Below are 16642 nucleotides of genomic sequence, written 5' to 3'. Positions count from 1 at the left end.
AGCCTGAATTTAATTTATCAGAACCCTTTGAAACATGTATTATATTTTAAAGCTCTGCAGTACAGTTACTTTTGAAAGGAAGATCAGTTCGTATATTGAAATAGGCCACCTTGTATGTACATTGCACGTAGTGATGTCATGCACTCGTGGCTTCCGCATCCGCTCGTTGATAATTATTCGTCGACTATGTTCGTTGCTAGCCATGACGACATACATGTTTTCGAATTACTACTATTCTAGCCACAACTGTCGTTGAATTTTTTTTGTAACCAAGCTGTAATTATTTATACTGTTTTCATATCAGTTTATATACTAATATATTTGCATCATATAATGAAATGAAAAATATTTCATTATTAGATCATTTTCTTCTTATTGTATTTGAATGACCGAAGTTTAGAGACGAATGCATAAATCATGGCATAAGATTATAGTAATACAGTAAATAACAATAATAATAGCACTTATAGTAATGATATGGTAATATTGATTAACGTTCAGGGTGCAAATGATACACATAAGGTAATATACGATCTTGGAAGCCTGAAGAAAATGGGTAATTTTAACACATTGAGCGCCAGGCCCGTGAAAACGCGGGATTCTGAGTCTATCGCTTGAGCGCCGGCCCCGCAATAATGCGGATTTCTGGATTTCTGTTAAATTGTATATGACGAATATGCAATTAAAATGTACTGTTTTAGTACATTGCCGGCGCTCAGGCTTTAAATGTCTCTTAGGGCGCCGGCGCTCAATGTGTTAATATTTTTTCTCCTGTTTTTAACCGATAAAAACCACCGATTTTTATCATATGTATGAAGTGGTGTCTTAAATATATATTTATATTTTTTATTACCTAAAGTTATAAACTGGCGGAATTTTATTAACACTTCGTAGACAACAGAATTTTTTATCAACGTGACTTCTGTAAAAATCTGAGAATATTCTAAGATATTGTAATTTCTAGTTCAATATACAAATAACACTTCAGCCAAACCTTTATACCATTCCGCAATATAATTTAAAAATTGTGATGAAATCGTGAAGAAATGAGATGTTTTACAGGCCTTTAATGGACCATATTACCGACAAGAGTTATATTGTCCATTCCATGTGTAATGAAACCGTATCACCTTGCAGTTAATATCAAAAAAGAGTAGAACATAAATAATAAAAAATTCTTGCGTCTACTTCACCTGTGACGTAATTTTACTTACGTAACTACCACAGGAAGTTTCACAGACCGCTAATGTTTGCTGCATTATTACATACCTACATACAAATGGCAAATAAAACAAAAATCCAGTCGTTATTGCTTCGTTACATGTGACTTATACATGTATAATTAATTTATGCAATATGAATTCTAGGAAGTTACGCATCATGGAAAGGATTATTCGATTTTCACAAACATTTTCTTTGTATTACGTATTTTATTATTAAAGTTTCATCAGTACATAAATTAGTGACATTCATATTCGAAATGGCACTAAACACGTTACTCGATTAAGCTTGATTCACACCAGCGGTCAATGATACGGTCAAAGCATGATCTGTTAGGATCGACGCTTTTATCGAGGCATTCGTATTCAATGACGGAAAACAATCAAATTCCGTCAGTAGACATCAGTGAAAAATGTTTCAAATAAACATTTAAGTAGGGCATGATTTGGCGTAATTGATTTTTTAATAGGAGAACACACAGAGGTCAAGATTATTTTTTAAATAGAATAATATATTTTTTATTATATAATTAGATTAATCTCATAGTTTTTTTTTATAAATAAAACGTATTAACCTATTCTTAGTAGAAACTAATTGGTTTAGAAAGTATTTTATCGTCGATTAGTTTTTTATTCTACACCTTCATTTAACACCGATTTTCTATTCGTATTTTCATTTTTTGCGATAAATTTTTTCGAAGAAATTTTATTAACTGCTCGTGGTGACATTTTTGGATCGTCAGCCATTTACAGTTGCTGATCACATCAATTCCGATCAAGAATGTCGCGGTTTTTGATCGCTGGAAAACCGATTCGTCAATCGATAGAATTCTATTTGGCCTAACCCTACCGTCAATTGTAAATGTATTCCTCGATTTACATGTCATTAAATTGAAAACGGTCATGAGCAGTTATGATTTGACTTGATCCGACCGTACCGTTAATCACTAGCGTGAATCAGGTTTTACTTTTAAAGTATTATACATACTTGTGTAACAATGTGCGTTTCATTAAGTAAATAGCTCTTATATTGTTAAGAGTGTATAATATGACCTTGCCCTACCTCATTTGGCACGTTTTCCAGCAAAAAATCTGATTCACTGGAATTACGAGTTAAGTAATTAGGTAACTAAATAACTTCGTACCTGTTTCGTATCATTTTATTGTCCTTTTAGTCCAAGTGTTCATTTATTATTCTTAATAATCTCTTCCGCTTTTAGACAAACTTCTTTTCATAGAAAATTCTATTAGAGTATAAGATTTACCAACGTTCTGATATTGTTTCTTTTGCATATTTTCTTTTTAAAAATTACGTACAAATGACGACCATTTTGTATTTACGTATTCATTCCAAGCCTTTATGATTCATCGCTGTGTAACAGCAATAGAAAATAATAATACATTTGGATACCAACTGCTTATGAACATGATCATCCAAAAAGAAAACATAGACTTCTTTGTATTTATTATTTAATACTGTAATAATTGTAGTAGGTACTTAATTTTTTAGAAGTGTATTGATCGTACGATCACTCGTTTCAAACGACTGAAATGTTCATTCTAATAGATAATATTTTTACATATCTCGTATTAACATACAACAATAAACTTATCAATAAACGTAGGTATATACCATGCCTGATCAAATAACAGGTTTTAAAATTTGAGTCAAAGTCTTCCATTTCCCAATATTATCCAATTAATTAGCTTTTCAATTTTTGTGTTCTTTTTATTGTTGCTTTCGCTCAGAAAAATTAATTGTCTAACTCGTTTACTCTTTATTTCAAAACCAATTATTTGTTCGGTTACAATATAAGTTACAATATGTAATGTGGCGGTTAATAAATTAATAATAATAATAAATAATATATAATCAATAATAAATAATAAATAATAGTCAATAAATAATTATTGTAATTACAATAATAATTAATTAAATTGAATTAAATCTGTCCAGAAATATACTTTGGTATACAATATAATTTTTAAGCAAAAAGATTTAAAAAAAAAACTGAAAGAAATGAAAGCTTAACATTTAATAGTAAGAAGGAACCAAGAAATTGATATTGAGAAGTTTTTCATTAAAAACAGCTAAAAATTACTGTTGAAAGATAGTTAATTGAAAAACCTAGAAATTAATATGGCAGAATTGGTCGTTGTAAACGTTTAAAGACTAATGTTGTAAAATATATCGTTGAAAAGCCTAATCGTTGATATTGAAAAATCTAAATACTAATATTAGACAAAAGTTGTTAACTACTACATAAGTACATAGTGAACATGTTACGCAACCGTGAATCATTTCATGCATGAAAACGCTCGAGAGCAGTAAGAGTGAACGTTTCTCAATAAAGTCAGCCCTTAGATGCTCGTTCCAGGGTTCTTTCTCCCCCCGATCTGAACCGATTACTTCATTACGCTAACGAGAATAGCTCGAACGTGGAAGGATATTCGGAAATCTCAAGGGTTGCGCGTTTGAATAATTAGCAAGCGATTCTCGGTAAAGAGATTTAATTATTTACCTAGTCTTCGATGCGTTAAACGTTTCGAGCGTACGTTTAATTTGGTTTGAGATTACAAATTCTCGATGTATCTTCAACATCGAATCAACGCACGTATTAACTCACATTATAAAACTTTGTCCGTAATGAATAATAAAATGCAATTTGCAATGTGCTGATCGCATGAACTTTTATATTTCAGTTTGGTCGTTATTAGTTTTCAAACTCCGCTATTTAGCTGGCAAATTATTAATTAAAAATATGCAAGATTCTTGTGCGGTTGCAGTCTAACCGAAGTGCATTCTTTTTTTGGAACAAAAACTTATGTACAGGTATGTTTATTAAATTTTATGCGAGCTAGGAATGTGAAGGATTTAATTAAAGTTAATATGAATTTCTTACTTTAATATTGACAAATGTTATGTCGTCATAAATAACTTTCATTTCTCGTTTTTGGGCGGTTTCTGTCAAAGGAATTTTTGAATATCCTTCATTTCATTTATATTTTTCGTTATTAAATTTAACATTAAGTTTCATGTTCAATATTAAACAAGAATTTTTACTATTAACATTCTGTAGTTATTATTCATTGTATTTTTGTCGTCCATAGTCGAGGTTAGTATGAATTATACCAATTTTAGTTTAATTAATTTTTTCAATGTACAAAGTCAAAGAAAATTTTCATAATATTGAACTAAGATTGATAAATGTACAAACTGTTTCGAACCATCATAGTGTGATTCTATACCAGGTTTGTCCAACTCGCGGCGCAACGAAAAGTCATAAGCTTACAAACTATGACATTGCAACTAAAACATCCATTAACAATATTACAAATAGAAGTTAAACGTGCTATTAATTTATGTACGGCCCATAACCTGTCTTCTTCCAATGAGGAAGCTAAAAGCTTGAACATCTTTGTCTCACACCTTTCATTTGATGAAAAATTATCTAAGAAAGTGCTAGCAAAATTCATCCTGACCTTGAAAAAAGGGTTGAAATTGTCTATTGCTGCATCGTGTTCTATTTATTGCGGAGGTAAATAATCTGAAAGAAACCATTGGTCGGAAATAAATAGTTTGGTTGGAAATTGAAGTTGAAGTTCCCATGGGTGAGTAAAGGATCGCAATATTCAGTGTCCTTTTCTATTATACGATATGCCACCTGGCTTAACACCATAGGACTTCGCCCTGTTTCAAATCGCATCACATTTCGTCATTTTGCACCATAACAGGTCGCAGTCATGGCACTCGCGGCATCAATTAATCGATGTTCGTGTAACAGAGAAAGACACTGCCTATTGTGATCCTTTATTCTTTCATAGGAATTTCAACAGCAATTTCCAAGCAAACTATTCATTTCCGACCTATGGTTTCCATCAGATTATTTGTCTTCGCAATGAGTAGAACACGATACAGCAATAGACAATTTCAATCTTTTTTCAAGGTCAGGATGAATTTTGCTAGCTCTTTTTCACATTCATTTCTATCAAATGACGAGTGTAGAATTACGCTATTGTGGTCGTGACATATATTTTTGGAATATCCTGTATAGTGTTTCTTTTGTTTTATACATACTTCTGTTGATCGTTTAATTTAAGGAACAAATAAACTGGCGAGATAATCAGAAAATTTTTATGATAATAAAAATGTATATGATCATGTATATGAGACTTTTTGAATAAAAAATAGTCCTTTTAAATATACCTGATTATCATTGCATGTCTAATAAACAACAAAGTTTTAGCTTGCATACATTTTAAATATTGAAGACTGAAAATATATCAATGAATTACTGTCATATAATTTTTGAAGATAATACCTTTCCCATCTCTTTTATTGTCATTGTCAACGAAGAATATGTATGTACATATATACTTTTTAACGAACGAAAAATATAAATAAAAGAGATAAAAAAGCTTTATAATTATGTTTAATGAAATGGAAACATGTGATTAAACTCATTTTTCGTCTATATAATTAATTGTACACTTGCACAGTCAACTCTTATGCGCTATTTGAAAAATTGTTGCATTAATATTTTGCGATTTAAAATTACATCGAATTGAAATTGATTTAGAAAAAAGTTAGTCAACCCTTTACCTCGTTTTACAATTTCCTTCGCAGTGTACTCGCTACCTATTTTATCATTAATAGTTCGGTACGCGGAAAAGGAAGTCTGCTTTCTTCGGATGGCTACTATTTGCTCTGAATATTAAATATTGATGACGGAGAAATGGTATTGCACTTTAACTGTTAGAAAATGAATAATAGTCGTGTTCCTAGTATTGATCTCGGAAATATTAGCACATGGCTGACACGATATTATAAAACAAGGGGTTAAACAGGCATATTGAGGTATTTGTTTCTACGAATTGTGGTTGATGTCGTGTTAGTCGGACATTCGTATAGTTTTTTGTTATGGATACAAGTATCTTTAATGTAACGTCTCTGCTGTTACTCAGATAATTAGCACCATCATCATGTTACGACCTTGTAAGATAGATGAAAGTTAATTAGTTCGCATAAATTACTCTTAAATTGAAAATTCAATTCAATTCGTTGTGTATCTGAATTAATAGGAAGAGAAGGGTGTCTAAATGAAGGAATTTTCAAGTAAAACGATTGCTTTTATGAAATTAAACTTCGTTTATTTAAGTAGGGATTGTACAGAATGGAACTTTTTGTGTATTATTATAATATCCATGTTATAAATATTCTATATAATTGAAATATATATCACAATGAATATAACTTTGTAAAAAGGTTTACTTTGTAACATACCAATTGATTTAAATAAAATTCCGTAACATTGTAATGGATTGAGTAATTCACCGCTACCAAATTACTTAGTAAACATAACAAACGAGGCCAAATAATTAATTTTTCTGTTAGTGTCTCGGTAAATAAATTTGTTTGACACACCTGAAACTATTTATTCAATTAACTAATGTTTCCAATTTCTATTTAAATTCATTATTTTATACGATATTCTAATTGTGAGTGTTAGTTCAAAACACGTACAAAATTCATTGAAAAAAACCGTTTTATTTGCCGATTATAACCATCTCCTTTATAAGTTTCCTTTTGCTCGAATACTTTTGTTTGTCATTGTTTTCCGTTCTCAACGTTAAACGCAGTGACGTTGAAATAAAATTTTGGTTATTTTGTATGTTCCAGGCTTCAATGGATTTGCCGCCGGATAAGGCAAAACTGTTGAAACAGTACGACAACGAAAAGAAGTGGGACATCATATGTGATCAAGTAAGTACGCCGAGTATATCCGAACGTCAATTAATCTTTAATTTATACGCTATTCGCGACTGTTAAATACGTTGAATGTAATCGATAAGGATAATAAACTTACCAATGAGTAACCACCCAGTTTATACATCCTTTAGATATCGAAATTACAGCACGTGATGCAGTGGTGAACCAGTAAGAATTTGCACCGACAAAATAATGAGATATTATCATAATCTTTTGATTAACTATCTACTCGTGCATATGCTTAGGAGAAGGTTAATGGATGAAACAAAGCATTGGTAATTATATAAATTAACGATTCTTTGCCAATTTTAATGGTTTTAAAATATATTGTCAGGATCATCATGATCAACAATTAGATCGCTATATAGACATTATATCGTCTATATATAGTACTGCCGCACAATCTTAGCTCTTCGGGTACATTTTATTTTATTCAACATGGTTTTCATTAGATAAATTGAACAAAAATTACAGAAATTAAACACAAAAATATTTTCAACATTATGTATCAAATGTTATGCACTTTTCGGGTTTAAGATAAATTTTAGTTAAATTAAGATTTTTTTAGATTCAGTAATAAATAATATAATAACTACGATTTATAATTGTGAAAGGGTATAGGAGGATAAAGGAGCCAATCGTGCTCTTAAACCGATTTTTCTGATGAAAGTTTCTTTCGGTAGTTTACCCTTAGAAAACGTTGTACACCAATTTTCAGCCCTGTATCTCAACCAGAAGGGTAATTATAGGGTAAATTCGTTTTTATCCTGTTTCCTTATTTAATGGCACGTAAGAACTGTGCAAAAATTCGAAGCCACTTCTGGCATAGCAATGTATGGCTAAGAATTTTTGGACATCTTTCCGTTTCAAATCCTGGAAACCTCGAAAAAAGTAGAAAAATGTAGATGTTGCATTGAAGTTTTCGAGCGATAAGTTTTGAATTTTTGCGGTAGTGGACATATTAGTATAACAGTCAGTCTTAATTTTTTTTAGATTTTTTGGCATATTGCGGCATACTTAAAAAAATGAAAAACTAACTTTCGACGCATTTCAGGCAGAACCGAAATTAATACCTTCAACCTGTGTAGTGTGTTTTGTATAGTGTTTATATTACGTGCCCTTTAATAGTTTACAATTGTAAAAAATAATGTGCAAATAAAAAAAGTAATCGACATAAAAGGAAGTTAGTCGAAAACGAATATATGTCAACTACCAAAATATCGTTACTGATTTTACGGATGTGTTTGGAGAACGGATGGAAGATTTTTTGTCGTAGGTTCACGCCCAAGGGCAATGGCTTGTCGCGTTTGGATGGTCAAATATATTAAATGTTAATAATTACATTTGTGGCCTGTCTTTTGAATTGTAATACTTCAATTATTTTCTTGGTAATTGTTTCAAAATTTTAGGATATAAAGTTTCTGGTGAAAAAATAATACACTCTCGTTAATTTATTTAATGCTTATTGAATAATACATATTAAATTTTGTTTGCATTCTTTTCATACTGTCTTTGCGAATATGTACAAGACAAATAGACGTCAATTTTATTACGTCTAATTCTATTCAATGAGTTATAAATATTGTAGAAATGCTAAGAGATAAATAATTTTAACGAACTTACAAAATACAATTAATTGTATTCCGTGTATAATACTGTATGAAATGTCTTGATTGATTGAAAATTCGTATTTCGTTAACCGTCTACTGTTATAAATAAAATAGCTTCAGCCTATTGAAATGTTACAAATAAATTTATTTTTAGATAATTACTATTAATACATAAACTACTATTCTTATCGTATTTTTCATTTTACTTTTGAACCTTTTTTCAAGCGAAATACGACATTCGAACTATTGTAGAATAAAAGTTTTCGTATAATCCAATCTTTCTCCTATTTACATACCGACAACGATCTTATCATGGTTTACCGGATTGTTTAATCGGGGAATATACGTGAACATAATTTATTTAAAAAATACAAACAGCAATGGTTAACATAATATCAGGTCGTATCGCCATATAATAAAAACATAACACACCAGCAAACCAAATTAAAACTGAACATGGACTCGCATTGAACAAATTCATAAATCAAATTTCTAACATAGTTATTACTTAAATTACTTGCATGTTTTTATTTCGCCTGCGAATGTTGTTAGCTCAGTTCTTTATTTCGCCTTTTCTATAGTCTCACTCTCGCATTAGTACCATACATTTTAAATGTAACTTTGACGGCAGAAGTAACATTACTTCGTTGTAAATTTTCTTTTGTCACATGTTATTCAGTAAACTACAGATTTTAAGTATTCTTGAAGCAAATCGTAACTGTTTGAATAAAAATTCGATCTATCTAAACCAAAATAATAATTATACAAGAATTATTCTGAATTTGAAGACATTGTGAATAAAGATGGTACGTTTAGTTAAATAAGATGGTGTTCGTGAATGTTCTTCGCAAAATTAATGCAATGTTGCCATTGCTATGAATTATGAGAATGACGTAATCGTCCTTTAACTTGACGAACGTATTGTTAATCGGCGTATTCTGACAATGAGATCTTCGCCCGCCTTGTATCCATTTAATCCCGCACCGACCAATGAATGCGGGTCCACGACCCCTATTTCATACCCGGTGTCTGAATATAACTGTCCCTTTAACTTAAACCTAAGTTATTAATTTTAAACAATTAATTGAGAGAGGTTTATACGTATAATTAATATATTAAGATTAATAACTAATTGAGGGAACAGTTTACCACTTTTCCATTCGATCTATGGAACTTATAAAAAGCTGATTTCGATTGTTTAAGTGAAATATTTCTTTCTTTAATATTAGGTAACTGAGAAAGTACTATTATGTAGACATTGTAATCATTTCTATCGAACAAAAAGTATCCATTCGACGTTTTGTTTTGTTACGACAAAAGACGCACGCGTACAAGTATTTTTTCTGTACTACGAATTTCGTTTTAAATAGTTCTGTTGTTTTTTTAATATACCATAAAGCCAAGATAAAATTGCCTCAGGAGTAATCTTTCCTATTTCCATATATTTTTTCTAAAGACAGAGGCACTTTTTATTGCATTTTTTATTGTTGGATTGCAGATTTGCACACATTTATATGAGATACAAGTAAGAGAGGTTCAATAAAATACCAAATATAATTAAATTAAATATAGTGCTTAGCACAATTTTAATTTATTAAAATCATTAACAGAACAATTAAACGTCTGTTTAAATTCCCGTATTTATGAATTACAGTCAGAGTGCTTTATTTTGCATAAGAATTCGCGGTACAACCCTTTATATATAGAGACGAATATCATCGACATGACATATTTAGTAATTTGTCTGCTCCGACTATGTTTGTGGAGGTATGCTTAAGTGAGTTTAATCTCGAGTTTAATCGAGGTCGAGCGAAAGTGTTATCGAAGGAGATACCTCTTCTGATCCACGAAGGGCGTGGATTATGGAGGATGCATTAACGCGTGTCATAAAACTACGTCACTTGTTGCAGGTTTTCCTTCGGTGGACAAAAAAGTTATTTATTACAATAAATTTGATTTTACATTGATGGACCATTCGAATTCAATATATCTGCCATTGAACATAAAGTTAATCGTTACCACCTCTGAAACCTGCTATTAAATGCTTGGTAATACTTCGAATAATAAAACTGGTACAATTATAGATTTTTAAATTCTTGTGTCTATGATGAAATTTGTTTGATTCTTTCGATAGATATTAAAGAGGGAGTCGTAAAACGGTAGGTAACGTGTGCAAGTGTTTGAGTTTTAATTTCTCCAGAAAGTTTTCACTTCTTGTTATTTTATTCTGTTCTATTCTATTCTATTCCGTTCCGTATTATCCTATTTTGCTCTACATAGAAATAAAAGTCAGTCACTGGAAAAATGCATTTTTGGAGATTTCAAGTAACTTACATTTTATCGTACGCATGATTAAATCAATTTTTTAAATAAATTCCCGGGGAAACATTTTTTATACCTTTCCAATAATCGTGAAAAAAGAAGTGAAAATTTTTTGTAAAATGAGTAAGATTAATATAGAGTAAGATAATTTCTCGTGTAGTTTTATAAGTTGGTACACACGAAAACAAATACAAAATATACAAAATTTGTATAGAATTCTTGTATTTGAAGGATACACGTAGTCATTTCCATTTGTTATTGCCTAATTACCTATAATGAGCTAATTAATGGTAATGATATTATAAAGGAAAGTATATCACTGCCAATACGTTTAAAAGGAACGTAATTTGTTTTGTAACTTGAGACGTTAGCTTCCTTCATTCGTGTAAGATCGTTTTTTAAGCCTTTTCGTTGTGTTTTTTAATGAAAGAACGGAACAATTTTGCCTGCACTTCAGTTGCTTTTGTATCCCGGAACAGTGAAAGGGAAAAAGGTATAAAGGATTTCCCGAAAAAGTTCATGAAAGGTTTCTGCGGTTTAGGTGGACCATTCGGCTCGTTAAACCGACGAGAGTTAAACAGCTAGGGTGGAATTCGTCTCGAGTGGAAATTACTCTTTTTTCCCTCGTAAGCTTCGCCGGTACCGTAGAAAGTATAAAATGGATTTAACGAGTCGTCTGGATCGAAGGGAACAAGATCCGTGGAGATTAAACAACCTAGCTTTCTAGATTATCTCGGACGTTTGAAGCGCCGAAATAATAAACCTTAGGAGATGCACGATAAAAAAAATTGATAAACAGCAGATGAAAATTTCAACTTACGGTTTAATTTTTTTTTTGCGTTAAATCTTGCAAGTGTATGATATGCAAGTACAACGTGATAAATAGATAGATATACATTATTGTTTATAAACGTGTAATCCCTTTTTCTTGGTGCGACATACATAAAAATTTAAAATAAAACTCATATATTGTATAACGCTATGAAGTAATGAATTTGCCACCTCAGTTACTATAAACTAAAAATAAGTAACAAATGTAGAACAAAACTTAATCCAACGGAAAAATGTAATTGTAAAATTATTTAAAAAATGCCTGGATCTAGATTCAAGAAGATCCATAAAGGAACTTGTTGGTACCTAGATCATCTCGAACCGTAAACTCCATAATTGCTGTACGAGACGAACAAACATGTAATTATTTTTATTCGCTTATTGGTAAGAATTTTTAACTTGCAATGTAATCTAATATTTTTAAATGTTAATAATATAAATGAGTGTCTGTTTTGTATGATGTAAAATACGCGTATTACATGTTTTATAGTATTTCCTACGTGTTAGGAAAAGTTGCCATTACTTTTGTATGTAATCGAAAAATGTCTGTAGAATTTATATCAAGTGGAAGAAAATTGTTATGTCAGAAGATTAAACAGGTCTTTAATGTTGGTATATATAATTATGAGCTGAAAACCAGAATATAAAATAAAATGCAGCGAAGTCTTAAAAAAGATTCTATATTTTAACCAATTAACTGCGTTTGACGAGTATATACGTTATCTTAAAGCTTGAAATGATACTAATTCTTTCAATGATGAATCATTTATTTTTTTAGATAAACATATCATTCTCGTTCGTTTCGCTCTAGTTTTTCGTTAGAACGTATTATAGATTCATTTGTCCTGCATTTGACGAGTATACACTTTATTGTTTGATTTTATTACGCACAAAATTGAGAGAGTTTTGAAAGTAAATTCCACAGTTAACCGGTTAAAAGAAAAAGTACTTATTTTTTAAATCTCGGAACTCAAATTTCTTCATTTTGACGTAGGTATATTTACACCGACAATGTAAGGTCTATAGAATATATGTATCTAGAAAGTCATCAATTAAATTAGACGACTGGTTTTTAAGATACTGTGTCTGCAAATTCCGAAAATTTTGCTTAGGAAGAGGCAAGTTTAAAATTTCACTATATAAAAAATAAAATTTCGGAGCGTTCATCTTGCTCTTGCTAGTGGAAAGCGTTCAAGCACCATTACCTTTTCTGAGCTATTCTTGTCGTCTTCATTGCTTGATCGTATTTTCTCCCGGCAAGCATAATAATTTTACCGCTGTGTTTGACGAGAAAATGTTTCACAGGAGGTTCAATTATTATTTTCACAGAAAATCTTTTTCGAAACAATGAAGGTGCTCTGTCATTATTATTACAGATCATTTTGTTTTAATATTTTTTTCACAAATCTATTATTAATAAATTCTCATAGATTGCTTATATGTATTTGAAACGATTCATATTTTTGTGCCTTTTCTCATTTTCCATGCAAGTAGTATCGTTACTCTAAAGAAAAGAGTGAATTCTCGTTTATTCTAGTACATATCTCCAGATAAAGTTAAGTTTCTTTTGCCTTTTCCAAAAATTTCTTCTTTTGTTATGTTTAAATAAACTTAACACCTTAACCTAGAATATCGAGTGACACTCGTGGTGAAGATTTCCAAATTAATTTCACGAAAATCAATGTTCCTCGTACCAGATGAACCGAAACAAGACTATTCTGCTATTTTCAACATTTCACCTTCAAAGTTTACATGTACTTACTATAAATAAAATATATTTTCGCATTTCTTGCAAATCATTAATAGTGAAATTAGCTAATGCAGCTTGGTCGCGAAGAGAATTACATAGCAAGGGGTTAATATGATATTTATACATAAATTCTAGTAGTTCTTGTAAATTTTATACAGCCAAGTAATTAATAATTACTCTGTGTTTCGTTTATTTCTCGGTACTATCTAAATCTATTCGAGATGCTTTTAACATTTTTTAAACGATTCCACATTTAAAGAAGTGGGCAGTCTCATTTCTTTCCATAAAAAGTTTGAATTCTTTATAATTTTCTGTAAAACAAAGTATAAATTTTTTTAGTTGAAACTGTCCATATGTTTTCACCATATTTTCATTATCCTTCATGAATTTCTACAGTTGGATTTATTTACAAGTACAGTTTTTACAGTTCTTCAAAAGGCTATTCGTTCGGTCGTTGAAATAATATCTGTCCTTGATATCATCTAAAATGAAAAGTTATAGTGAAATTTTATTTCTCGCACATATAGCTATCGCTTGACTTACAATCAATGAAAAAAGTTATTCTTTGATAAGTGATATCTATTCAAAATTAAATGTTTGATTTTACAAAAAAATATTCTTAGTTTTTATTAATTAACAAAGAAAAATAAATGCTATTTTTAATTATATTCCTAGTTTACCTCTACATTTACTTTAGTGCAAAACAATTGATGACAAATAAATAATATTTAATTTGAACTCGAAAGAACTTAATGACTTTATATTTGTTAAATTTTGTTTGAAATGTTCACGATGAGTTTCGTACGATATCATAAGACAAGATATCATAAGATAGGATAATTCGTTCATTAACTACAGAATTATAATTCGTAATTCCATTAACTTACACAATTGTTATTCACAATATCAAGTAAGACACATAATTTCCTTGTATAGGGAATATAAACTTCAACACTTTACAGTGTATTAAGTTGGCATGAACTGCGTGTTATTTAAATAGTTAACACAATTAAACAATATCTCCGTCTAAATTATTCAAAACGATCAATTTACGAACAGGTATCAACGAAAGATACGAATTCAACTATGTAATGTGAAAATTTGCTTGTAGCTCGCTAAATATTTCACACAGGAAATTGTTTCGAAATATTTTCCAGAAGAAGTCACGGCCGATAAGAGTCTTTCTACTTCATAGAAACGCGTTGTTATCGTGTTCCAGCGGAACAGGCTGCACGCGGATTAGCATCGCATGAACGAATTCCCTTATCGTCCTCATTTATTCGCCCCTTCTCCGCATCGTCCTCTTTCACTCGGTGCAACACTTTCTCCATGCACAATTCTAGTCACTCCCTGGAACGCATTCCTCAGGATCAATCGGTAACTGTTCCTAAAGATTTCTGACTCATTGGCGCATCGATCATCTTGTTCGGTATCTTATCTCGTTTCGCGATTTACCGCTTGACAAAACTTCTGACAAAACGAATTCGCTCTCTGCACTTAGTACTGGAACTATCATACCAGTCCAAATATTAGGTTGGTAAGTACTAATGTCGATTTTTAAACTTTATCTTCAACACATTCCGTGCCACCGGAAATTTCGGTTATAACTTGCTTATAAAGAGCACTGATTTTTTTCTATGAAATATTATGTTACATTCACGTTTTTGGTGACTTTCATATATATTTTGATATTATTTTTTTACGTTTTCGCTGCTTAGCGACCTGTACTGCTATTCTTTGACACATGTCTCACAAGAAATGTTTCCTTAGAAAAATTGCGCGTATCCACAAATGGTACACATGGCGCGGAACGTGTTAAATTCATATATCTCAAATTTGCATTTACATATTTTTGCCAAGAGACAATCAGTTTTTTTATTCCAGTGAAGTAAAATTCTGATGTTCTAGAATTGATTAAACATCTCCCCTTGCAAGTAGTGGTCGAGATGTTTAAACATGTGGTAATCAGTTGGCGACAGATCCGGAAAATATGCTGGATGAGGCAGTGTTTCATAACCCAATTCGTTCAACTTTTGTAGCGTTGATTCTGCGACGTGTGGTCGAGCATCGTGTATGTAGAAGAATTGGGTCTTTCCGATTGACCTATGCCAGACTTAACCCCTTGCCTTATAGTAACGTGTTTGACTCATAGTAAAGATTTTCAACAAGATTTAATGAACATAAATATTACTCAATCCATTCGAATTCAAATCAAACGTTATTCTTCTGTAATCAATGATTATAATTGAAAGCAATACAGACAGAATATACCTAGAATTTTTCTCTTTCTCCAGTAAATTATTAATGGCAAAGTAGTTGTATTGGTCAGAATTGAGAAAGGAATCATAGGGCCAGGGATTAATTGAAATTTTTTGAACCAACGGTGCACAGAGCGTTCATTCACAGTATCTTCTCTAAATGCATCGTTGATATTACGAGTCGCTTCCGCAGCTTTATGACTCAGTTTATACTCATACAGGAATATTGTATGAATTAGCCTCCTATCCATTTTTAAGTCAACAACGTAGAAGTGAGTTTAAATTAACAGTAAAAACGAAAGCAACAGGATGAAGTGAATTGTTATGCTAAAAGCAATCGCCAAGTTCGAAAATTCAAAAACCGACAATTTCTTACCAACCTAATAGCTATTCTTAATTTTCCTATTTTGCAATTATTGGTATCACAAAAATATTATCAGAGGCAATCATAAGTTTGTGCGTTTCTTTTATATAATATATATATACGAATTGAAGCAACGCCTTTATCTTCAATTTCGTAAACCATTCGCGCTGCATCTTCAAATTATAAAATATTAACGTATTTAACTTATCAGTTTTAACGCTTTACACCCGAGAGGCGACTCACAGTCGCCATTTGATTTGACACAGAAAAATTATAAAATTATTATTATTATATTTATTCAACATGACATTTTATGTAACGCAATTAGATATGAAATATACCGTTTAATACCATCAAAAGTTTCATCAGTATTTCATTAGAGAATTATGATTATATGCAGCGAAAACACTTCCGAGTGAAATATTCATAATTTACTAAAAATTATTTTGAGAAAAATGTGACTAACAGACGAAAATTGTTAAAAACATTCGAAACGCGCGAAACTTCAAAACATTCA

The 16642-nt window shown here is 30.9% G+C and overlaps 2 protein-coding genes across 5 annotated transcripts in view; both read left to right on the top strand.

Moving 5' to 3' along the window:
• Frl (formin-like protein) overlaps positions 1-16642 on the top strand; it is a 143179-nt gene that overhangs the window by 69859 nt on the left and 56678 nt on the right. For all 3 annotated transcript variants that reach the window (XM_031994681.2, XM_031994679.2, XM_076372100.1), the window contains exon 2: positions 6901-6984. In XM_031994681.2, coding sequence (XP_031850541.1) covers positions 6901-6984 — 84 coding nt within the window. The remainder of the gene's footprint in view (positions 1-6900; positions 6985-16642) is intronic.
• Positions 7145-16642, top strand: part of LOC116435251 (uncharacterized) — a 31369-nt gene continuing 21871 nt past the window's right edge. The window contains exon 1 of one of the 2 annotated variants that reach the window (XM_076372120.1): positions 7145-7265. The gene's annotated coding sequence lies outside the window, so the exon portion shown is untranslated. The remainder of the gene's footprint in view (positions 7266-16642) is intronic. The other variant, XM_076372121.1, reaches the window with a different exon arrangement.

The sequence above is a fragment of the Nomia melanderi genome, chromosome 11 (assembly GCF_051020985.1).
Source record: "Nomia melanderi isolate GNS246 chromosome 11, iyNomMela1, whole genome shotgun sequence".
Taxonomy (NCBI): domain Eukaryota; kingdom Metazoa; phylum Arthropoda; class Insecta; order Hymenoptera; family Halictidae; genus Nomia; species Nomia melanderi.
This window is presented reverse-complemented; position numbering and strand designations above follow the sequence as displayed.